The 26,202-nt window shown below is 42.5% G+C and overlaps 1 protein-coding gene across 5 annotated transcripts in view; it reads right to left on the minus strand.

Moving 5' to 3' along the window:
* The window catches only part of col14a1b (collagen, type XIV, alpha 1b), a 193,205-nt gene that overhangs the window by 146,053 nt on the left and 20,950 nt on the right, over nucleotides 1–26,202 (minus strand). For 4 of the 5 annotated variants that reach the window (XM_080442843.1, XM_080442844.1, XM_080442847.1 and 1 more), the window contains exons 4-5: nucleotides 25,220–25,363; nucleotides 24,559–24,642 (exon numbers count right to left, since the gene is read on the minus strand). The exons of the other annotated variant lie outside the window; for it this stretch is intronic. In XM_080442843.1, the coding sequence (XP_080298969.1) occupies nucleotides 24,559–24,642; nucleotides 25,220–25,363 (228 nt within the window). The remainder of the gene's footprint in view (nucleotides 1–24,558; nucleotides 24,643–25,219; nucleotides 25,364–26,202) is intronic. 5 annotated transcript variants of the gene reach the window in all.

The following is a 26,202-nucleotide window of genomic DNA, read 5'->3' on the forward strand; positions in this document are numbered from 1 at the left end:
GGACGATTTACATCCTCCTGGTGGGGGCTCCTCACTGGTAGGTGAGCCAGTAGGGTACAAGAGCAATGGCAAGCAGTGGGAGGAATTAATTGGCATAACGACCAAATTGGGGAGAAAAAGGTGTAGAAATAATTGGCTACTCTAAATTCAGTCTTTACCACTTTACTGGTAAAAACGTACTACATTGGAAAAGCAATGTTGTGACATGAAAAGTGCAGGCATGATGCAGGTTCATCTAGGAAAAGACTGCTTGGTGCATGCAATCAAAATAAACTTTAGAATTCAAGTTTGAAATGAACTAATTTAAAGCCATATTCTGCAACACAAACACAGCTTGACTAAAAGAAGAGATAGACAAAAGTGAATGAGAGGAATGCAGTGAAATTAGTACTTAAAAGTACCAAAACTCAAGTACTCATTATGCAGAATGTCCCATTTCACAACTTTTAAAATGTATAAAAATCATTATCTACAAGCTAGTAACTAAAGTTTTTAAATAATTGTAGTGGAGTAAAGGTACAATATTTGCCTCTATGATGTCGTGGAGTAGAGGTAATAAATATAGAAGATTGGAGATACTCCAGTAAAGTAAAAAATACCTCAAAATTGTACTTAAGTACAGTACTTGACTACATGTACTTAGTTACTTTCCACCACTGCCAGAATGCAATGCTAACGTTTGTGTTCAGGTGACTCACCTAAGGTGACCCACATGGGCTTGAGCCTGTACCGTATGATATATATTTCAGCTCCTAGATTGACTGTCTAACCACCACACTGAACCAGGTCACTATTTATTCGGTGATTGAGGTTTTTTTTTCCACACAGCAACTCACAATTTTTCAATTCAATTCAACTCCCTCTCTCCTTCGCTCACTCTCTCATCGTGCCTTTCCAATTTCACTAAATCAACAGTGCTGTCCCTCTGTGGCCATTCTGTGGCCCATAGAAATGAATTATGGATTCATCATTCATGGTTATTTGTGGTGTGGTACGGAGTCTCTGCCTTATTAATGCTGACTTTCCCTCTCCCTCTCTACTCCGTCATTGACGGGATTGGCCAAAGATCAGTGGCAGTCTGAGACTGCAGGGCACAGTGTGGGCCGGTAGTATGATAGAACGGTACTTGCATTTCAAAATGGTGCAAATATCTCTATGAATAATGTCTGAGTAGTCTGTGCCATCGGTCACTAAAAAGTAAGAACTTGAATGAACACTTCGCTGTTTTCAACCTCATCTCCATGTAGTGGTCCTCACTACTAAAGCCGTGTCCACCAAAACAAAATCTCAAGGCACTCTTCTAAAACTGCCCTTTGGGGGAGCTTGAGGGTGCTTTGGCGGCAACGCGATTTTTCAACTGAGACACTTTGGTTGACAGGCAAACCAAACCGACCGTCTCATAGCAGAAGAAAACATGTCAGAGTACTTCCAGAGTACCAGCAGCTACCATCAGACCGTTGAACAAGGCCTGAACACGGCCTGCCACCAAACTGGCCTGTCACACTAGAAACCATTACATCGGTCTAGTCTTCCTACGCTGGATACTCCTACGCTGGATAGGGATTGACTTTGTCTAGTTTATTTTATTTTTACCTAAGGTGGATTATACTACTTACCATATGTGAACATGTGGTTAGCACCATCCCTTGTTGCACGTACTGGCCTATTGAACTGCACCATAACAACACTGTACCTGCTCGTACTAGTACTTTCTTTAACCTTGTATCTACACGAACAGCCGACAAGCTTCCTCGCTCTCTCCCTGAAGAGAAAACACAGAAGGGTAACGTACAGTGTGTCTGACACCTGCCAGCGCTCACCATTTTTTAGCCTTACATCATAGATGAAATGTGCCAAACAGCTCACCATGGGGCCTTTGTACTACAAACTTGCTTCGAGGGACGCGTCAGAAAGATTTAGTATCGCACTCTTAGTACCCGACTGTCTGCCCAGGCCTCACGTTTACATTCAACATGATATTTTATTCATTTACTAACTTTAACATTTAACACTCTTATCTCGAGAGACTTGCGTGGACCGTGGACCGTAGACCAGCGGTTCCTTCCCAACCATGTCTGGATCAGGGCCCTCGCCAAAATATCAAAAGCATTCGCTTTTTATCAGCTGCCTCTGGTAGGTCAGATGGGTGGGCCACATGCATTCTCAGAGCATGTATATTTTAATTATCAATCAATCAAGTATGTTCCAGCTCTGATCAATGGAATCAGAGGAACCATGTAATATATGTTAGGTTACTATTTATCAGTACCACAAAGAAATTATACTTAAAGGTAGGGTAAGTGATTTTCTTTGGTTAAAATAAGTGTTAAATAGCTCTATATTCTGATAGTACTCATTGCTATAGAGTGTTTGTTCAGTATTAGGAGTCTCCTTGTCTCTCCAGCTCTTTATAAAACAGAAAATGCATTTTTGTTTCAGTTTCAGTTTCATTTCCAATTTTATCCAATCAGGATGGAGAACTCAATCAGGATATAGATTAAACAAGTGAAATTGGAAGTGATGACACTAAGAAATGAGCAGGCAAAATTTGAAGTGGAACACTATAAAAATGAAGCTTAAAAATGGGTACTTTCTCCTGATTGGCTGAGATTTTGACACCTACCGGAACATTTATTTTCTGTTTATTAAAGAGCTGGAGAGACGGGGAGACTCCTGTTACTGAACAAACACTCTATAGCAATGATTACTATCAGAATATAGTGCTTTAACCTTTTAACAAAATACTTTTTGTTTTAACCCAAAAATATCACTTACCCTACCTTTAATGTCATATTATCATATTTTTTTTGGGGTGTTTTGCCAATTATTTGGGGGCCCACTTTCAATATCCTCACGGCCCACCAGTGGGCCCTGGCCCACATGTTGGGAATCACGGGCGCAGACACTTTGTGTTCAGCTCTACAATGTGTTTCAATTCCTAGACTGACATTACAAGCAACTGATGGTAAAGGCTGCGAGGGACAAAGGCACGCGTCCCAGACAGCTCGCTGTGACAAATGTTCTTTTGTCCCTAGAATGATCTGATGTCATGAACTTGTTTCTATTCTAATTTGACACGAATTGGAAAGAGACAGAGACAGACCTCTATCTTTACTCAGGGCGAACGCTGAACAGGTAAAATGACACCCACTGATATATCGGTTATCTTCATTCTCTCGTCCCGTCTATTTCACTGTCACTCGGCTGAAGGGTGCAGTCCCTCTTTCTGTCCTTGTTTGTTCCACCCAAGTTATCAAGACATAATCTAATTCATCTCTGAATATATTTTCTCACTCTCTGCCTGGCCCCCTTCCCTCGGATATGGTGCATTCATATTGCACCTTTATCAAAAAGTGCTTTACAATGTGCATTACATTCACACACACATTCACACACCGACGGGGGAGGAAACGGGGTTCAGTGTCTTGCTCAAGGACACTTTGACCCGCAGCCGGGAGGACCCAGGGATTGAACCAGGAAGCTGCTAATTCCCAAGCAGTTGCTCTACCTCCTGAGCCACTATACCGCCATGAGATGCCATGCACACGCATACAGTCAGTGGTAGAAAAAGTACTCACATTTTTTTACATAAGTAAAAGTATCAATACTGCAATGTAGAAAGACTCTGTTACAAGTAAAAGTCCAGAATTCAACATTTACTTGAGTAAAAGTACAAAAGTATTGGTATCAAAATGTACTTAAAGTACCAAAAGTAGAAAGTACGCATTATGCAGAATGCCCCATTTCACAAGTTTTCAAATCTCTAAAAATCTTTAGAAAATAGCAGATCTACAAGCTCACAATGCATTGCGACGCATTGTGAGCTTGTAGATCGGCTATTTTCAAATAACCGAAATGTATATAGGGCTAAAGTGGGTGATGTATGTTTTGTAATAATAATCCAAATCTAAAAGTAACTAGTAACTAAAGTTTTCAAATAATTGTAGTGGAGTAAAAGTATAATATTTGCCTCCGAGATGTAGTGGAATAGAAGTAAAATTACAGAAAATTGGAAATACTCCAGTAAAATTGAAAAAACTCTTGTGCTCAAGTACAGTACTTGAGTAAATGTACTTAGTTACTTTACACCACTGCATACAGTTAGGGATGGGACGATTATCGTGTATCGTGATAAAAAAAACACTTACAATAATTGTATTGTGGAGATTTTATTTAATCGTAAAATTGTCCTCTGTCATACACCAAGGTGAATTAGCTTTTGTTGAGCTGCAAATTCAGTCCCACGTAAATCCTCTATACTTCATAAAACGGACTTGTAAAGAGCGCATTTGGTACGCTCTTATCTACACAAATCGATTCGCCATAAAGAGCAGATCTACAAGCTCACAACAACGCGTTGTGAGCTTGTAGATCACGAACGTTCCCTCCAGAATAGGGATGCTGGGGGCTAAAGTGGTTAACAAAAGTGCCATTTTAACTCACTGGTGTTGGTATAAGATAATGATAGTTTTCTAATCTGAACACAGCGTGTTGTCCATCACCTGACTCCAGCATAATATACCGTATGTATGTACACAGTTAAAATAGTATGATATGTAAAAGTTTGGAAAGCAAGCCAAAAAATAAAAGAAAAAAACACGGAACCTAACAAGCAATCAGTGTTAATAATGTGCATATTCTTTCACAGTGCCAGCAGCAGAATAGCAAAGGAAATGATGCACACCAAATTGATCTCTGGACACTTGAAGGAGACTAGAAAGACAGATGCATGCACTCATGCACACACACACCCGCACGCACCATCAATAAACAAGCACAAGCAGACAGACAGACCGAATCCTGACAGATAAAAATACATCCTATCACTATCTTCTCTCACACACACACACACACACACACACACACACACACACACACACACACACACACACACACACACACACACACACACACACACACACACACACACACACACACACACACACACACACACACACACACACACACACACACACGATTATCCACTGTTGTACCTATCCCCTCTATGGATCTGGTGGTCTAATTATGCACCTCTGAACAAATGGGCAGACAATTAAAGCACCCTAAATAGGCCATGTCAATGTCACGTACACACACACACAAACAAACAACTTCCCAAATGAATTTACTTGATGCACTATTGACCACGGTAAGTCGACAGCCTGTGGCATCTCTCTATGACCGGCACATAGAATCCTTTTCCCAAGCTACTTGACCCGGATCCCTGAACTCTCCACGAAATAACTCGGATTCCTCTCTGGGTTACGTAATGGATTAAGAACATATTGTAAGGGGGATATAATGAGGCCGTTAGTTGACATGTCATGTTTCTCAAGTATTTCACAGTCATGCCTACGCCTGCCCATTCTTCCTGTGCCAAAAGATGTCTCTGGAGCTTTAAGGTGAACTCTGCTGAAACCCTTTGGTAGTTTGTCACTGTAATCGCCTGCTTTCACCTGGTAAAAACACATAAATAATAGGCTACAGGCCCATGCACAGTAAAACCCTCAGTGTTCATTTATCAATTTGTAACTCTGGGATTGCACAAATGGAACCAAATGGAACCTTACAGGAGATCCATTTGGTTACATTTGTATGATCTCACAGTTAAGAATGTATCATTGGGAGATTTGGGACAATTCCTGATGGCCTGATCACTGTGATGCGATACGAAAGTGTGGTCTAGTCCATCGGTTCTCAAAGTAGGGTCTGGGGACCCCCAGGGGTCCTTGGGGGGGTTCCAGGGGGTCCCCAGCTAAATGTGTTAATATAGTATCACAATAATTTGAACCACTTTAACCTTTTATACTTTGGCTATTCAAAAATAGCAGATGTACAAGCTCATAGAGTACCGCGTAGGGATGTCCCGATCCGATCACGTGATCGGGGATCGGGGCCGATCACGTAATTTTCAAAAGATCGGAATCGGAAAAAAAAGATCGGGGATCGGGAATTAAAAAAAAAAAAAAAATATTAATATTTTTTTAAATATTGTATTAATAAAATATTTTTATTATTGTATTTAACGTTCTTAAAGTCATCATTAACAGCGTCATATGGAGAAGTGTTCTCAACTTCTCCCTCGGTAAAACACCTCGTAATGAGAAGTCTCTCTCGTCTCTGTCTGTAACGCGCTGTATCTGCAGGCTGAGCTCTCCAGCCCTCCCCCTCTCCGCGCACACACACACACACGCACGCACACACACACACACACACACACACACACACACACACACACACACACACACATGGTGGCCCCGTGGCGTTCATAGAGGGAGACGCACGCAGGAGGAGTAGCGCTGGTCGTCAAAGTTGAATAATAACTGATCATCTTACATCTCAAATATAAGTCTACTACTAACCTTTGTTGCTGTTGTCATCTCAAATTGACCAACCAAACTAAAATCCACCATTCTAGAGAGTTGCTCCAACTACCTTGGATTAGATCAGAGTGATCAGATGCGATGCGTTTTCAAAAGAAATGCGCACATTATTGCAGTCAGCTGTGTAACACTAGCTGGTTAACGATGGCTCGTTGACCACATAGCAATCAACATCACTAATTAATGTCAGCTGTGTGTGTGTGTGTGTGTGTGTGTGTGTGTGTGTGTGTGTGTGTGTGTGTGTGTGTGTGTGTGTGTGTGTGTGTGTGTGTGTGTGTGTGTGTGTGTGTGTGTAATGTCCAACTGAATGTTTTCTGTAGTGTAGATATAAGTAATTCCCTGGGTCTTCAACAGGGGGTCGGGGACCCCAAGGGGGTTCTCAGAGTTACTGCAGGGGAGTCTCCAAATCTTTACGTGATAGGACCTTTTTCTGTTATTTACATTAACCACATGAACCCTAATATCCCTATATTCTGAGGGGAACTTTAGAAGAGGTGGAGGGGAAAAGAGCAGACCAAGTACAGAGCCTAGGCTCAACTTTACTAAGTACTGAGAGTTTTAAATGTCTGATAAATACACTGATGACAGTGCTGTTAAACAAGTCTATGAAGCTATCTATGAAATCTATGAAAAGGTTTAATCTGCAACACAAATTTTATACAATATGTAGTGGGGGTCCCTGCTTCATCTCTCCCTTAGCTAAGGGGTCCTTGACCTAAAAAACCTTGGGGACCCCTGCTGTAGTAATCAGAGTAGACCCTCTCCCTCACGCTAAACTTAAATGACTTCTAAGTTCCACTTCTCCCCAAAAGGACAACTTTATTTTCCATCCTGAATGACAAGTCTAATATTATTATTGTATTTTGGCTATGTGCGATAACTGCAAGCCAATGTTCAGAGATTCAGTATTTGTCTTCATTTCTTTAATTAACATTTATTTTGTTGGCAATAATTCAACTGTCAGCCAGTGTTTTGAGACATATTGTCTTTTATTGCTACAAAATAAATGATACAAATAAATTCTACATGCATAAATTATAATTTAAAAATATTTTTAAAAATGAAAAGATCGGATCGGGAAAGATCGGGATCGGCAAATACTCATAATCAAAAGATCGGGATCGGATCGGGAGCAAAAAAAACGTGATCGGGACATCCCTAGTACCGCGCTATGAGCTGCTATTTTTGAAAAATCATGAACATTTGCCCAAATCTTTGAATATATATATATTTTTAAGCGAACATTTGGAACTCAAATCTGTGCTTCAGGGGGGTCCCTGGAACAACATATTTTGAGATGGGGGTCTGCGGCCAAATACATATCATTTTGGGGGACCCTTGACATGAAAAAGTTTGAGAACCACTGGTCTAGTCATCACCAACTCGGGACTCCTGAATCGCTGCCCTCCACACTATCCTATCTAGCATCAGGGTCTTGAGCTCTACTGTGTTGTTAGCTAAGCTGTCGCGCTGCAGTGTATCTATGTAGGTGGTGCGCTTCTTGCCTTTCCTGGCTTTGCCTGATCACTGATTTGTGATTAAAATGCAAGGGACTATGTTGGTCATATACTCTAATGAGGCCTGTTGACTCTATCTAGGATACTCAAGTCTCACAGACTGGCTGTTATCAGTAGTTGACAGGTAATGTACAGTGAGTGGTATGCTTTGCTTCAGTGCTTATCTGTGGTGAAACAACTGGTCAAAAAATGTCAGCTATGCAAAAAGAAAAAAAAAGTCCTGCTATGCAATTAGTCAAAACACTGTCAATCCACTTGCCTTGCTATAGGCTTCTACAGTAGGGTGCTTAATTATGGTCCAGTGCACAGACAGACACTGTAGACTACTGTCTGTGGTCATTTGTTTCATTCTCAGTGTGAACAATAAAAAATTAAGTACAGAATAAGACTTTATGCTCCACTGGTTTTCAACAATGTCAAACTGGTTTTCAGAGGAAATCTGGAAAAGGGCAATCAGAAGGAATTAAACAGAAATGAAGATGTAGATGCTGAGAGAAAGGAGCAGAAATGCAGAAGTCAAGGAAACGTGAAAAAAGTTAAAGAAGAGAGTAAAAAAAGTTATACAAATAAAATAAATAAAAAGTAACAGACATACTGGCCCTCATTTATCAACGCGGTGCAGCCCAAATAATGGGCGTAGAGCGAGATCACCGCACCTTTCGGCATTTATCAATATATCCTGACGTGGGCTTCATCCTACCGTACACTGAGATCTCACGTCTGGTCGAGACCAGTTGTTGACGTTGGCTGCACCCGTTTATTCCATTCTAGACCTGCGGAGCAGCATTGTCTGACTGTCTGACAGGCATCTGGACACATAATCCACTCCTAAATGTATATCTACACACTAATAATTAATCCCTGTGAAAATATAACATTTTATAAAGTAATTTAAACAAACTGCTTTAACAGTCATTCAGTTGCATTGGCTATTTTAAAATAGCAGATCTGCAAGCTCAAAAACGGGTCGCATCGCGACGCGTTGTGAGCTTGTAGATCTGCTATTTTCAAAATATACGAGCGCTTTTGCGTCGGGACTCGGGAGTCCCGCGGTCGGGACTGCCGACGATCTTTTCATGGACAGATAGGTGTACAAACTTACAGTAACTTGTCCTATGTTATGGAGTTATGTCATAGAGAGTTACGAAGTCTACAACCTGGCTGGGTTAAGGATATAAACCCAACGCTCCAATCTCTTATTAACGTGGCGGAATCACTGCCGCGGAATGACTGCCGCCCGTCCGAGTCTCACGGGGAATATCCTACATGACTGCTTGTGCACTGCTCGGTATGGGTTAAAAAAATTAATATACAAACGTATTCCATTCATGGCGATGTGATTGGTATCATAATATGTCATTCATGTAGGCTACAAGCCTAAGTGACAAAGATTGTACCGCTACGGATTACATGAAAGACACAGTTGGGCGTGTGTGTGTGTGTGTGTGTGTGTGTGTGTGTGAGTGAGAGAGAGAGAGAGAGGTGAGGCGTGTGCGTGTGCGTGTGTGTGTGACTTGACAGGCAGCGAGGCGAGGCGATCGGGGGAAACTCTTTCTTATTGGCTTTTGATGTCTTTGGTCGTATTCTGATTCTTCTTCATGTCGTAAAATCGGGGCGTTTTGAGAATATTTAAGGGCGTGTTATTTAAATGACGCTCGTTTTCAGACGTGAGATTTATCAAAGCTCCGACCTGATGTACGCCAGGATTGGCTGTGTAGGATCCGTTGATAAATGTGACTTTGACGTTGGTGTACGCCGAATATATGGAAAAATATAAGCCGGTTTATACGCTGCGTTGATAAATGAGGGCCACTATATTTAAAAGGTTTTACATGTATTGTGTGTGTTGTTGTAGTGACTTACAAAGTGAAAACGAGGGCTGTTGATTGGGTGAAAAAAATATTGGCTACTCCAAAAACTAAAAAGAAGACGAGTGATACGGATAGACGCCAGAGGCAACATACACCCAGCCAGTACACATACAGTAGTATGCCAGCTTAAGATAAGATGCATGAGATATACTTTTATTGTCCCTGTGGGAATATTTTCTTTGGACTCTGTCTAGTTCCACATAAGAAAAAAATAACATCTTTCATATACACATACACACCTGCTGACAATGACGACATATTGCACTCCCCTCATGGCCCACATATTGCACAACCTTTCTACATTAAATATTGCAGAGTGGCACTGGTGACATATTGCACAGACACAAACCTTGAAGAGCTTTATACTGCAATGCAGTAGTTGCCTATGACTACCCGACATCAAAAGTTATTTTGTTTTAATTCTATTAATTATCTATTTATTTATTAAACATGGCTTTGTTTGAATGATGGCCAGACACTGTGTCACTGTTTTGTATAACAGGCCACAGTAGAACAACACGCTGTTTCACATCAAATCCTGTCAGGAGAAAGATGTCTGGACAATGGTGTTGCCTTAAAGGGGAAATCCACCCATTTTCAATATTTAACTATGTCATTAATATAGCATAAAGGAGTTGTGTGGAAATAAGAAAAAATTAAAAAAAAAATTAACATTGCAAAAAAATTTAACATTGCAAAAAAATTAACATTGCAAATTACACCATGATGAGTCATCACAGTGTAATTTGCAATGTTAATTTTTTTGCAATGTTAATTTTTTTTGCAATGTTAATTTTTTTTTAATTTTTTTCTTATTTCCACACAACTCCTTTATGCTATATTAATGACATAGTTAAATATTGAAAATGGGTGGATTTCCCCTTTAAGACGCTATGTAATTAACACATTATGCAATGTTCAGTTTAGGGTTAAATAACACTGTCTCTTGCCGTGAGACATATGCTGTGCATGGCAAGTCCATCTGAACATGTACAGTGGACATGGGTGGCAATAAAGCCATACTGCACACAATGAATCATTTTTTTAACCCAACCTTTATTTTAATTTTATGTTCAGATAATGATATTTCACAATAGAAAAGCTGCAGGACTGGAGCCAATAAAGCTCAACCTCAGATCACAAAAATAAACATTATTGTGCTGAGGAAACATTTTGTAGATAAAGAGATTAAAAGAGATTAATTTGATGAATGCCAATGGAAACGCTTTTGTCGACTTAACAGTGACTTTTCCTGCTGTGATATTAAATACTTTCATCACTGTGGCATTATTCGACATACTGTAACCTCACAACTACAGGAATAGGATTCGAGAAGTGACTTGACAGTAGAGTTTCTTAACTACACCTTTTATAAGGCAAGGAGCTCAAGTTAAATGTGGGCACGTAAAGCCCGTTGAGACTTTAACAATGATTAAGTGCTATAGACCTGTGCAGTCATAACACCGCCGGAATCTCATTACTGAATGAACGAGGTTGAAAGTTTCAACGTGAAACTGTGGTTTGTATTATGAAAGGGCAATAACATGTATTTATTGAACCATTATTCGGCGGACACAATGGGTGCTCTTTTTTAACCCATTAAAACCGGGAAAGCATCAGTGTCATTTTAGATTTTAGCGTTGGCTGTTCAAAATAAGCAGACGTACAAGCTCACAGCGCGTCACTTCGTGCCGCGCTGCGAGCTTGTACATCTGCTATTTTTTGAAAATGTTTTGAAAAATGTGTGAGAACTACTGATTTAGAAGGCATTTGTAGAATGGGCCACAGGTCTTAATGGGTTAATGGGTTTGAGATTACAAACGTCTTTAACTAAAACCTTCATGATCTCAAAGACTTCATAAGACACACAAAATTGTCTTTATCCCTAAAATGACATGGAAAGTGGACACAGACACAGAGTTCAACTTCAGTACAAAGAATAATCATTACACAAAAAAGTACACCAGACAGGCGTGGTTTGTGTACGCGCGTGCGTGCGTGGCATGCTCAAGGGAGTCAAATGACGTTATTAAAGTTGGTTTTGTTACATAGGATTGATTTCTTGGATTGATTGATTGATTGACAAAAATGCATATACTGTACATGAAAATATATTTGTACGATTATCTGTCGCAAAAAAATTGCTTGTTTCCATTGTGGTCTTTTGAGTGCCATGTGTTTTTTTTGGGGAGGGGGGTCTCACTTTGACACTACTGTACATTTACATTCAAATAAAAGTGTGGTTTTGACACCGACAGCTGCCAGTGTTACTCTAGTCAGGTTCGCAGAAATCTGGGAACCCAAAGCCAACTGAAAATGAAAAACAGCGACCTCTGCTGTTTGTTCTATGTCTGTTGGCTCTGGGCGGAAGAAAACGTAACACCAGTGCGCAAGAAAACCGGGGTTTAGGTCTGCCTTCAGCTTTCACTTCCGGTGGGTGCCACTATGTTTTCATTCCCACTAACAATATTTCTACACGGAACACTAACACCACTTCTCCCAGAGAACATGGATCGTTTTGGTTATAAGCCCACTTGTTTCTATGATGAAAGAGTAAGTTAAAATGTGAATATCTTTCCGTGGTTTTGTCTGCTCCGTGGACGCTATTGTTAAATTAGTTTGGGTTTGTTTCGAGGGGGAAAGATCGACGGACATGTGAATCCCGCCCACTACATTTGATTGGGTAAAGCGCGGCCTGCTTCCTGATCTGAATGCGCACACGTTATGACGAACCTCCCCGACAGATTCCAACGCAGTGCAGAATCTGTTCTTGAGAGATTAGGTTCGCAGTAGCCTCGATTTCCAGGCTTTTATTGTTTAGTTTTGCTAAAAAATAAAAGCCTGGCCCAGTGAGTCGGTGTACTCGGTATGAGGAAGTGTTTCATTTCCCAACCAACCAGAGTGCAGTGGGCGTCGCTCGTAATGTTGTGTTAACGGGGCGGGGGTTGACGGACAGATCGGTGAACCAATGGGATCAGGCGCAATCTCTCGCCGGCTCTATACACGCGCCCCTCTATACACGAAATCAGGAGCGTTGGGGCAGCCTAGGTTCGCAGCTATATAAAAGGTAGCAACAGTAACTAAGCTTGGCCAGACTTACAGCGATAGGCCAATGTAACGTTTTTATTTATTTATTTTTATAGGAAGGATGTACTTTCACACTTTCATTCATGCATATAATTATAAACAAAGTCACAGCAACCATGGTTTAAGCATGTTAGAACTTCCCCCAATGTCTTACTACACTGGTTCTCAACGTCAAGTCCAGGTTCGGGTCTGTAACTCTGAGAGTGTATAAATGGAACCAAATGGACCCGTAAGGGTCTCCATTTGGTTCCATTTGAACACTTAGAGTTAAATTAACACCGATCATTTTACAGTGTACATTTTTACATTTGGACACACTCAGAGTTTTCAGACATGTAAGGGTCCATTTGGACCCTTGGTGGTCCCTGGACCAAACATTGAGAAACGGTGTCTTACTACGTGTACAGTAAGACACCTGGTTCCATTTCCCTTCACCTCACCTTGTTATTCCACAACAATTCCAGGATAGTGTGTCAGACACGTGCCCCAGAGACCCTTCATAACATAAGCCCCGTCCTGGCAACCCTGTATGAGTCATACGCTCCTAATCCACCCTTTAATAAAGGTAATAGAGGGGTGTGTTTGCGTTTGAGTGTGTGTGCGTGCGTGTGTGCGTGCATGCATGTGTGCATGTGTATAGGGTGGGTGTGTAGATAATGCATGCACATGCATGCATTGCATGCATTAATTATCTACTTAAGACCTCTTTTATACTTTGTCATGTGACGGAGTTGTACTTTGTAGTATTTTGGGAAATTGTTTGAAAATGTTGGCCTATAATGACCTGCCCAAAATAGGAATGCCAGGTTGAAAGTGGTTCGGATCCCCAGAGGGATTATTCAGGTGTCATAGCAACAACAGCAGTGGAAATGAAACACAGTCAGGAGAGGTACAACAGGTAACAGTCAAGAACCAAACAAAGAACATAAGTAAGAACAAATAAAAAAGAATAGAGATCTAATAAAATGCTGAGCTGTTGACGATAGATATCTGCACTGGATCTCTGAATGAGTGAAGGATATTAATATACAGTGAATGTATGAATGAATATCTATCGCCATACTACATCTATAGTATAGAAGAATGCTTTGTTTTACTGTTGCTACTAATATCAAATAACAAGTGTGAACCCATATAGACATCGCATCGCTGTTGAGATATATGCCATAAATATTGAGGTGTGACATTTTGTTAATGTCGTGCAGCTCTAGAGTGCAGCACAGTGACGCATGCCGGGTCATACCACCCACCACACTATGTTTTTTTTTCCTGGAAGAAACCATAGAATACATACAGTACATGTACAAATCTGTCAACAGCCTATGCGTTAATACAAGTGCAGTCTCTCGACAGTTATCCCCTAAATCCTCTAAATCCCTGTGTGTGCGTTTGTTTGAGTGTGTGTGCGTGTTTGTGTGTGTGTGTGTGTGTGTGTGTGTCTGCTATTTCAGGTGTCTCAGTCGGCTGTCTTTATGAGTCAGGGGGTTGTGGCATTTTGACTGAGGAGGTAAAGATCCTAAAAGGACTCCTCCTTTGGCTCTCGCCCCAGATCAGAGAGGGAGGCAGAGTTCAGAGGCTCACATTCACAGACTGCAGAGAACAAAAACTCCAAAGAACAGTACAAATATCTACTATTTATGATATCACATATGGCGCTATTAAATACCTGTGTGCATGTGTGTGCGGGCATGCGTATGTGAACAAGAATGGCACATTTGAGTGTGAACAATAATTTGGTAACACGTTATATTTACTAGCTGCTTACTAGTGTGGATATGTTAGCATATTGGCTCTTTATTAGGTCTACAGATCTTTTCTGCATGGCCATATTCAACGACTACTAGTCCATTAACTAAGAGTTCCCAAGCCATGTGGCCCATAGGTCAGGAGGCTATCTCCTGTTCCTGTAGCGTGAGGCAACTTAATGTACAAGTACACCCCCTGGACATGACGATAACGATAGTATGTGGCAGGGACCTACCCCCCAATCCAACCCTTAATGCTGAGTGCCAAGCAGGGAGGCACTGGGTCCCATTTTAATAGTCTTTGTTATGACTTGGCGAGGGATTTTAAACCCAGACCTCCGAGTCTCGGGACACTCCAACCACAAGGTCACTGAGCTTATATAACAAGAATAGACCATATTTAGTGCTGGCAGTGACTCAAGGAGTAGCTATGGTGAAGGTGCTATTTTTGGAAGGTGAAAATGTAAGAACATTATTCAACAATTTAGACAATTATGCAAAATAATTTTGATTAGCCGATTATTAATCGTGACAGGCCTACCTAGGCTGCGAACTTTGAAGTGCTAATCCTCTGAATTCAGACACAGCTTGTGTTGCCACTTTCTAATGCTGTTGTACCCTCCTGGCTCACCCGCCATTGAGGAGCCCCGAGCAGGAGAACGTAGCGCCTCTGTCCTATTCCTCCCGTTTTCAACACTTTAGAATGAGGATAATTTATTCTGTGTTAGACTCAATTTAAATTATTTGGACACTATTACTGCATATGTTTGTGCATGTCTTCTGGCATGCTTTTATGCATTACGTGTGTGTGCAGTTTATGTGCCTTCATTTGTTCTGCTTTTCAGAGGTGGTGGTTATCTGGTTAATAACTGACTTTCGGCATCTAAATGGTGGGTGCGTGTGTGAGGCTCTTTTGGCGTCTTTCCTGGACTTTGGCACACACCTACACAGGTATGCCCTGTGGGTGTTTTTGGAACAAGCAGACAGGAACAAGGCTAAGGAAGTGTTGTGGCACTGACAGAAACAATGAACCTCATTCAGTCATTCAACCTTATTCTCTCATCATCGACCCTTTCTTTTTTCTACTCTGTTGCGAAAGTTCCAGCGTGAAAATAATTCCCAGCTTTCCCAGACAGATATAGTGATATAAAGATGGACAGTTCGGACAGATATATTAGTGATACACCAATCTGGGAACCCATCGCCAAATGAAAAGGAAAAACAGTTTTTGACTATCTCACTTGGCTCTGGGAGGAAGTCGACGTAGCACGCGTGCGCAAGGAAACCGGGGTTTTGGTCTGCCTTCAGCCTTTCACTTCCGGTGGTGCGACTATGTTTTCATTCCCACTAACAATATTTCTACACGGAACACTAACATCACTTCTCCCAGAGAACATGGATCGTTTTGGTTATAAGCCCACTTGTTTCTATGATGAAAGAGCAAGTTAAAATGTGAATATCTTTCTGTGGTTTTGTCTGCTCCGAGGACGCTATTGTTAAATGAGTTTTGGTTTGTTTCTAGTGGGGAAGGATCGGCGGACACGTAAATCCCGCCCACTACATTTGATTGGGTAAAGCGCGGCCTGCTTCCTGATCTGAAGGCACGCCCACTTGTAGGCCAGTGCGTACGCGATATGACGAACCCCCCCGACAGATTCAAACGCAGAGCAGAATCTGTTCTTGAGAGATTAGTGATACACTGATAGGCAGGTAGACAGATACAGTGATATACTGATAGAAAGGGTGGACAGATAGACAGATTTTGTGATATACTGAGAGACAGGTGGACAGATAGACAGGTCTATACGACGGCGTCCTGGCCTGTGGGCACGCCTGCGCCTGTGTGTGCCACCTGGGCGTTCAGAGAGCAGAGCCTGAGAGCAGCTGATGAGTTATGGTCCTCATCATGTCAGATCAATCAGAAATTTGACTTGCATCCCAAGCCACCGCACTTCACATCCATCATACGATCGGGGACAGAGAGTGAGCCAATTAGAGAGACAAATAGTTTGGTGGAAATGGAAAGAGGCACGGACAAGACAGGCAGGCAGGTTAAAGAAGGAGGCACGCACGCACGCACGCACACACACACACACACACACACACACACACACACACACACACACACACACACACACACACACACACACACACACACACACACACACACACACACACACACACACACACACACACACACACACACACACACACACACACACACACACACACACACACACACACAAAAATGACCCTCCCCTTCTTCTCCTTAAAAAGGCATATTGAAGGATCGAACCACATTTAAATCATCACTCTCTGAAGGCGCGGCAATGTTTAGATCAATGAAAAGTATCTGAAAATGTAGCTTTGTTAACCTAGTGTGTAATAACCTCAGTAAACGTTGGTAAATGTTCAGATGTCTCTCAGCTGTCGTGCCGATTGTAAAACAACAAGCAATAACTTCACCATAGCAACATCCCTAACGAGTTAATCACTTAATCCTAAAAAGTACTGGATATATACGATCAGCTATTTTCTGTATTATAATTTTTTTGGGGGGGAAATCTTTACCGATAATGCCATGCCCAATATATGGATGCCAGGGTTAAAGTTGGTTATTAAACCGTTCCCGGCAAGTACCTAGATGTAATAATGTGTACCCATGTGTACACACATATGATTGGTTGGTTGGCAGAGAGACAGGAGTGCAGACAGACAGACAGATGTGAAACAGGGAAAAAAGACAAACAAACAGGGAGACGTTTTTAGACTGACGTGCATGCAGGCCGGCAGCTGGAAGCATGAAGGCAGGGCTGCAGCCCAAGACCAGGCCTGTGAGAGTAGAGCTGTGGTATTCTGCAAGTGTGGGCAAGGAGCACTGTGTGCATGCAAACGAGAGGGAGAGAGAGAGCGGGAGAGAGAAAGTGTGACAGAACGTGTGTGTGTGCGTGTGCGTGTGCGTGTGCGTGTGCGTGTGTGTGTGGCTTTCAACTGCATTGATGAACCTACACAATTAAGAATTTCACCCACCTTACTTGTAATGAGATGTGACAATAAAGATTGATTGTGTGTGTGTGTGTGTGTGTGTGTGTGTGTGTGTGTGTGTGTGTGTGTGTGTGTGTGTGTGTGTGTGTGTGTGTGTGTGTGTGTGTGTGTGTGTGTGTGTGTGTGTGTGTGTGTGTGTGTCTGTGTGTGTAGAGAAAGAGGGACACAGAAGAGACAGAGAAACAGAGAGAGAAGGTAATTATTGGTGTCACCAATTCTTTGTGTCTTTCTTCAAAACAAATTGGTGGAGAAAGGCCAATTGGTGGTGGAGAGAGAGAGAGAGGGGGCCCTATCTTGTGCACCGCTTACCCAATTTTTGTAATCACAGTCCAACAAAGACTCCGCAAAATAGATGTGTGTCTTTGCGGGGGGAAAATTGGGCGTTTCACTATTTATTTAGCTGGCAAAAAGGGGGCGTGGCTTTGCGAAATGTGGGAGTGTTGTCGTGATGATTGACGGGCAGAGAGCTCCCATGCTCTGGAGGGGCGGTCACAGACTCTGGAGGTGCTGTCACAGAGTGCCTTGAAGTGCCTTGAAGTGTATTTTGCACCTTTCATTGAACAGGATAATAACATCAACCATGTCATGAGATATAGGAAGTAGGCCTTATATATGGTGTGCTACCATATAATCTGGTCCATAGTAATCTCTCAAGAACAGATTCTGCTCTGCGTTGGAATCTGTCGTGAAGGTTCGTCATAACGTGTACACACTGGGCTACAAGTGGGCGTGCCTTCAGATCAGGAAGCAGGCCGCGCTTTACCCAATCAAATGTAGTGGGCGGGATTTACGTGTCCGCCGATCCTTCCCCACTCGAAACCAACCAAAACTAATTTAACAATAGCGTCCGCGGAGCAGACAAAACCACGAAAAGATATTCACAATTTTAACTTGCTCTTTCATCATAGAAACAAGTGGGCTTATAACCAAAACGATCCATGTTCTCTGGGAGAAGTGATGTTAGTGTTCCGTGTAGAAATATTGTTAGTGGGAATGAAAACATAGTCGCACCACCGGAAGTGAAACGCTGAAGGCAGACCAAAACCCTGGTTTCCTTGCGCATGGGTGCTCCGTCGTCATTGTCCCAGAGCCAAGTGAGATAGTACAAACAGCAGAGGGCGCTGTTTTTCCTTCTCATTTGGCTATGGGTTCCCAGATTGGGTCCACAGTAGCTTTTGCTGGCCGGCGCTTGTAGAGCTACGCTTTTCCGCATAAAATGGCGAGAGCGCCCGGACGGTTGGTCGTACCGGGACGGGGGATGGCTCGTTGGTCCGAGGGACCACCGTGTTTTCAGACTGTTACCACAGTCCTAATTAACATTTAGTATGTCAATTAGTTTTTGTTTACTATTTTGAAAAACATTACAAAATATTGAAAATAGGCGATCTACATTTACACGTTGTGAGCCTGTAGATTGGCTATTTGAACTATTTTCTAAATTATTTTTTTTAAATGCCGAAAAAGTGTAGGGGTAAGGGGTAAGGCGGCGCGCAAGATAGGGCCCAGGGGGTGAGCTAATAGTGATGGGGCAACACAGAGAGGAGAGGAGAAGAAGTGACAGCAAACATGTAGGAAGGTAGGCAGGGAGTGAATGACAAATGCAGAGACAGATCAGAACAACAGAGAGGTGAAGGATCATGATGAGAAGAAAAAAAAGACGGAGAAAAGGGCAGACACAAATACGAGGCTAAAAGGAGAGAGAGGAAGGGCTGATGAAAGGAAGACAAGGGACCTGCAGGTGACCGGAGTAGAGTGGAGTGGAGTGGAGGGGTGGGGAATTGTTTAATAACAAGAGAATAAAAAAGAAGAGGTGTGGTGAAAGTGTATTATTGTATCACTGGCCGGCACTCCTTCCTCCCATCTGTCCCTTTCTGCCCGGGGCCAACGAGGACAGGTGGAGGCAGGTGATTCATGACTCTCTGTGCACCACAGGCTTCTCCTGTACACACACGCGCGCACGCACACACGCACGCTCGCATGTACACCCACGCATGTACACACATATCGTTGTTGTCGGGCAGAAACCTTCTATGTCCATATACCAACTTTTTGTGCATATCGTCTCGACAGAGACGATATGCTTTCTATGATTGCATACAGTTGAAACATCAGTGATAATTTAACCCTACGGGTCCATTTTGTTCAATATATAACACTCTCAAGAGTTAAATTAACCCTAGCGTCCCTATTCCGGCTTCTGGGCATGTAATAATAGGCCAAAAGGTTCTGCGTAAATAGCAGATCTACAAGCTCACAACGTGCCATGTTTTCGACGTGCTGTGAGCGTGTAGATCAGCCATGTTCGGCGAGAGATTTGGTGCATGTGGAAAAAGGTCAAAGTTTTTCCTGTGCATGCAGGGTTCTCCTGTATTATTTACACACATGTACCGACCTGCGCAGCATGTCACACACACACACACACACACACACCCACTAGCTCTTAAAATGGATGATGTCCTTGTTCTTTCACGTCTTTATTACTCGTTTTATTTTCATCTTTATTTATGTCCTCTGTTGTCTGCAGAGCACTTTGTGACGACTCTGTTTGGTTACAAATGATTTATGAAAACATTCAACTGTCCCTCCTATTGCTCCTTTCCTCTCCCTAATTCCCTCTGCTATCATCATTCATCTCTTCATCACTCTAAACCCAGTGGGGAATCAACCTATTCTTGAAATCTTGAAAGTGTTCGTGGCTCCACTCATCTGACCACTTAATGGCTGCCGTGTGGTATTAAGCGGCCAGATGGGTGGGCCGCGTGCATTTTCATGATCATCCAACCGATTGTGTTCTGGGTTGGATTAATATACTTTAACCCATTAATACCTGAGGCCGATTCAAAAATTCTAAATCCTATTTTTTTTTTTTTTTTTTTTTTTTTATGTGAGTTACAAATGTTCGCTTTAAAATATATATATTAAAAGATTTGCACAAATTTTCAAGATTTTTCAAAAATAGCAGATCTACAAGCTCATAGTGCGGCACTCGGTGCCACGCCATGAGCTTCTATATCTGGTATTTTTGAATAGCCAAAGAAATCTAAAATGACACAGATGTGTTCCCGGTCTTAATGGGTTAAAAGTTCCCCATTTATCACACTGAAAACCCATTTTTCAAGGTTTTAAAGGAAACCATACCCAAAATCTTAGTGTTTTGCCAATTATTTGGGGTCCCACTTGCAATACCGTCACGGCCCACCAGTTGGCCCTGGCCCACAGGTTGAGAATTGCTGTAATTTTTTTAATTTTTCTTTGAGATTGTGAAAATGTGCTTTACAAATCAAATGTATTATTATGACTTTGTTGTACAACGGCATCTTGCAAAAACAGAAAATAGTTTCCCTCAATATCGATTATTTTATTAAAATCAATAATTTATTTATGATCCATTAAATCTACTAGTTTGACTAACTGTTGCATCCCTACTCCTTTCCTTACCTCATTTGCTCCTTTCCCTCGCTCTCTCACCCCCGCTCCCCTTCTCTGTCTCTCCCCCTCTCTCTGTGCCTTCCCTCTCTCTCACAACTTTTAACAATGTCTGACACTTGGGTCCAAATGGTGGCTTTCCCTTCCAGGGGCAGCAGAGCTGGGATCAGCCACGCCACACGCTGCAGGAGGCTGACAAACACCACTAACGGTTACTATCTTGGGCCCAGAGTTCAGTCCACAAGACTGCCACTAATGGGCCTGCTACCTCCAATGACAGCTCTGGCTCTGCATACTGTATCGATGCAAGGTGGAAGAGGGAGAGAGAGGGGGGGGGTGTTCAGATATGGGTCCTAGATGCAGAGGTAGAAATACATTCGAAAGTGAGAGAGACTGATGGTGAATGAGGGAAACGGATGAATGCGAGACAGACCTGTACAAAGGACAGTGAGAGAGTTAGACAAGCAAACACAGATACAGACAGAGGCAAAGGCAGATAAACACCGAACAGCAGAAAGACAAGAGAGAGAAACAGACCAGCAAAAGTTGGTAAGGAGAATGACAAAATAAGCAAGAAAGAGGCACAGAGCTAGAGAGAGAGACCGAGATAGAGACACAGAGAGAGAGAGAGCGAGCGAGCGAGCGAGAGAGAGAGAATCTGGCAATCGCAATACTTCCAGCAGCCAAGGCGCAGTAATGAGTCAGATGCTGGCCTTGTGGCTCGACCACAGCTATAATCAGGCTGACGTTCTGGAATCGATCCTTTGGAGAGCGCCCAGGGCTGACTCCCACAGCTCTCTTATCGGCCCCACTGATTTAACTCTACTCTGAGGGCTGTGGGCAAACACTGTCGGCTGAGAAGGCCACTCGTCTTTAAATGTCAAGTCAAGTGGTCTCTCCCAGAAACCCTTCGTCTTACCCGAACACTCATATCAGGCACTGTCAGCGTCTGCACGAGTGCACCTTGGAACATCTGTGGCAGCATCTGTAGCTCCTCATTTATCTCAATGATGGACTCACACACCATCAGAGCGGAGGAATCTGCAACACTCACTAAGCTCCACTCGAGTGCAAATGTTGTTGTGCGATTGCCAACAGTATTACAGTATTACCTACTGTAGTGTTTATCTAGCGTGTCTGTGTGCGCACGCATGCATGCGTGTGCGTGTGTACATATGTGTGCGTGTGTGTAGAGCCCAGAGATAGTAGGCTACTTACGGTATGCAATTAACCACATGAACCATAGCAAAAACCGGCAACACATTGTGAGCTTATAAATCGGCTAATTTTCAGCAAAGACATTTGGTGAAGAAGAGGGAAAAAGGAGGGGACCAAAAATAGACCCCTGGGTGACCCTGGACACCGAAGAATATGCATAGGGTTTTAAGTGGTTGAATGATCGTCAGTAACACTGATTAGGTGAGAAATAAGTAGAAGACTGTGCTAGAGTGCCGTGTCCAATCCCTATGTTTTTTTCTAAGCCAGGGGTCTTCAACAGGGGGTCTAGGACCCCTAGGGGGTCCTCCGAGTTACTACAGGGGGCCGCCAAATCTTTGTGTGATAGGATTTTGACGGGAAGATTAGCCCAAAGAAATTGGAGCGGGAAAAAAGAGCAGATCAAGTACAGAGCCAACAGTGAAGTGTGGGTTTAAGTGGTTACATTTCTGAAAATAAAAAGTAACATGAATCCAAATAAACAAAAAAATATGAATTTATAAAACACTGATGATAATGCTGTCAAACAAGTCTATAAAGCTATCTATGAAATCTATGAAAAGGTTTAATCAGCAAAACATTTTGATACAATATGTAGTGGGGATCCCTGCTTCATCTCTCTTTCAGCTAAGGGGTCCTTGGCCTGAAAAACATTGAAGAACCCTGGTCTAAGCATTAAATCACACGCAGGGCCTTCTCTGTTACAATATGTCTGCACCACAACTCTGTTCTCTCTCAGCCTTCCAACTGTCTACAAACACTTCCACAGTACTCCTCCCGTGCTCACACAACTCTCCCGCTTCCAACAGATACCAAGGGAATTCAACTGGCCAAGCTGCATGGGCACTGGGCAGCCATTGCACGCTTGGCAATGCAATAGTAGAGATGCTCCCTGTGCCCATGCGTGTCTGTGGGCACCGAGCTTTGTCCCTCCACAGATGTCACCAAAGCAAGGTTCTGTGCAATCAGTGTGATTGGCAAGCGAGGTTGACTCTGAAAATACAATATTGTGCCGTCAAAATATCAGCGTAGCCTATCCCATGCGTCCCATCACAAGGTTGCGAGAAACGGAGGCTATCATTTGGGGTGAAGACAGTGGCTAGCCCTCGTGTCATCATGAGGTCGTCTGTGCCGACTATCAATGCCAGATGTCACTTCTACACCATCATTAACACCATTCCATGGCTTCAAAAGTCACTAAACACAATACCCGTCACATGAAAAAAACAGACGTTTATTTGAACACGGGGGAAGGACACGGCATAACACATTTTTGCCAACAAAACAGCGAGATAAACACTGCATGGTGTTCTCAGCTTGAGAATAAAAGAAAAAGAGGGTTAGCAAATCAGGCTTACCTTTTGTTTTGCACAAATCGCTGTCATTACAAGGTGATTGGTTGTTTTTCTCCACATTGGCAAATAATATGCCACAGCGGGTGAATGTTATTATCATGTTACGATGCCAGTGGGCTTGTTTACTGTGGTGGTGGTGCGAGAATTCATTTCCTTTCTCATGTGTTTTGTCATTTCCTTTCGCTGCATTTTCTGAACAGCGCGTCTGATGTGACAATGATCGACGTCTTGAGTGGAAGAACATTGCATTCCGATTTTCTTGTCTGTCTTGAAGATATTGAAAATGGTAATTGTGGAAACATCAAGGGGTGATGTTTCCCTTCAGTACAGGGGAACAGGGACCGGCATAAGTTCAATCACAGACCCGTTAATTCAGGTCGGCCATGAATAGACGCTTTTGCTGCAGACATCCTCAGCTTCCACTCACCTGTCTTGCTGTTTCTACAATCTCGTATTCGCTTGTTAAAATGCAAGCGTACAACAAGCAGAAGATAAAAGCACAGCTTTGAGTACTGGAGGGAAAAAAAATGTTGGAAAAAGTATGGGTGGAGAGCAGAAAGACTGGCTGTGCTGCTCTCTCCAGTTTGTAAAAATCTGGTTAATAGCTGGTGTGACACATCGTGTGTTGTGACAACTTCCCCTTGAAGTTTGTACCAAAGTCTGATGGGGGCGGGGGGGGGGGGGGGGGGCTTACCTGTCTGAGGTGTCATGATTTTCAAAGAGCTCTCCTTTTAAAGAACAGCAACAAAAAAATAAAAGAACCAAAAAAAAGAATACTGTAGGTCTTCCAGACACCCAGAAGAGACAGGAGAGCAGATGGTTGCAACTGTCTCTTTCTGCTGAGTCGATAGCTCCCTTTTTCCCTCTGGGTTGTCTCTGCTGTGGGGCTCCTGATGTCTATACTGTGAGCTTACCTTCTACGATCTCATTGTTCTCCTCTGTGACACGGGTGTCTTCCCGCCTCTGGGGCTGAACAGTCTCTTCACCTGAACGTTGGGCTGGAAACACGATGAGAGAGAGAGAGAGAATTCAAAGTTAGTTGATATCTTGGGAACAGAATACAATCTAAGAGAGGGTGGAAAGAAGAGAAGAGAAGAGAAGAGAAGAGAAGAGAAGAGAAGAGAAGAGAAGAGAAGAGAAGAGAAGAGAAGAGAAGAGAAGAGAAGAGAAGAGAAGAGAAGAGAAGAGAAGAGAAGATTCCTTGGGTGAAACTAAAATCAGTATCCACAGTAATTTGTGCCATGAGCAAACATACCAGATGGCAGCTCCATCAACAAACAAACATGAATACTCAATCAGATGCTGGGTGGTTAGATATGACTCCTTGGCTGGTTACAGCTGACTGTATTCTATGCCATGCCGCCTGGCAGCATATGGTGACTGAACGCTGCATGTATAATTACTAAGACACAGATTCGAATGTAACTTTCCGTTTTGCTGTATAAGACAAGTTCATAGCTACGGTAGAAACCAGGCTTGGATTGGAGGAACGGTTTGTGGATAAGAGGCTTATATAAAGAGCCATCACAGTCATGTGGAGATGACTGGATTCATGCAGAGTGAATTCAGTCTTACCCTCGAGTTTGCCCTGAAGAGGTTTGCTCTCCTGCGCTCCGTTGACAGCAGTGATCTTAAAGTTGTACTCTTTTGAGGAGTCAAAGTCCCCTATGACCAGCTTATGGTCTGCCTTCGACACCTGAACTTCAGTCTCCTGTCCACCTGGTCAGAGGGACAGAAACAGCAAGCAATCAACATGACTTTAAAGTATATCTCCAGTCTGGCCAAAAGCGTTTTTTGGTACACAAGTGGAAGGGATATAATTTAGTAGTATTTAAACACTGACTTTTTCTTTGCTGTTGATATTAAACTGAAGCCTTAACCTTTAACCACTTAGACCCACTTGTCTTAGTGAAACTGTCTTCGTCGTGAAAGTTGCAACTGTACTTTTTTCCGTCTACACCAAATCTTTTTGCCAAAAATAGCCAATCTGAAAGGGCACAACCATTGTGAGCTCTGATATTTTTGGTGAATGTTCCCAGCAGAATAGGGATGCTGTGGTTTAAGTGGTTAAAAACATACTACAATTAGTGCTACTGTTGGGTGCCATTCTAATGGGCAGAGAAGTGAGCTGCTGGGATTTGACACCCACCCATGCTAACAGGGAGAACTCTATCTAAAGCTAAGATAGTACATTTCAGGGTGAAACTGTTCTTGAATCCAACAACTCTGTGTAACAAAACCATTCTTTTTAGAAAGGCCTACAGGCCTGTTGTGTTTACTTATTATGTATTATTATCTATTTAAATGTAATAAATACGTATGAGCATTATCTTTGCACAGTTTACTCCAGGTGTAACAGTCCAGAATGTATATTAAATGGCGCCTGCACCCAAAGGGATACCAAAGTTAGTTAAAAAGGTGATATAATAATTACAAAACGTTGGGGAGGAAGTGCAAATGATTATATTTTGAGCCTACATCAGCAATAAAATGAAATTGCTATCCTTATTCATATCTGAAATTAAGTATGCATAAAAATCCAGGTTAAGCCCAAGAAA

The sequence above is a fragment of the Gymnoscopelus braueri genome, assembly GCF_963280865.1.
Source record: "Gymnoscopelus braueri genome assembly, chromosome: 11".
Taxonomy (NCBI): Eukaryota; Metazoa; Chordata; class Actinopteri; order Myctophiformes; family Myctophidae; genus Gymnoscopelus; species Gymnoscopelus braueri.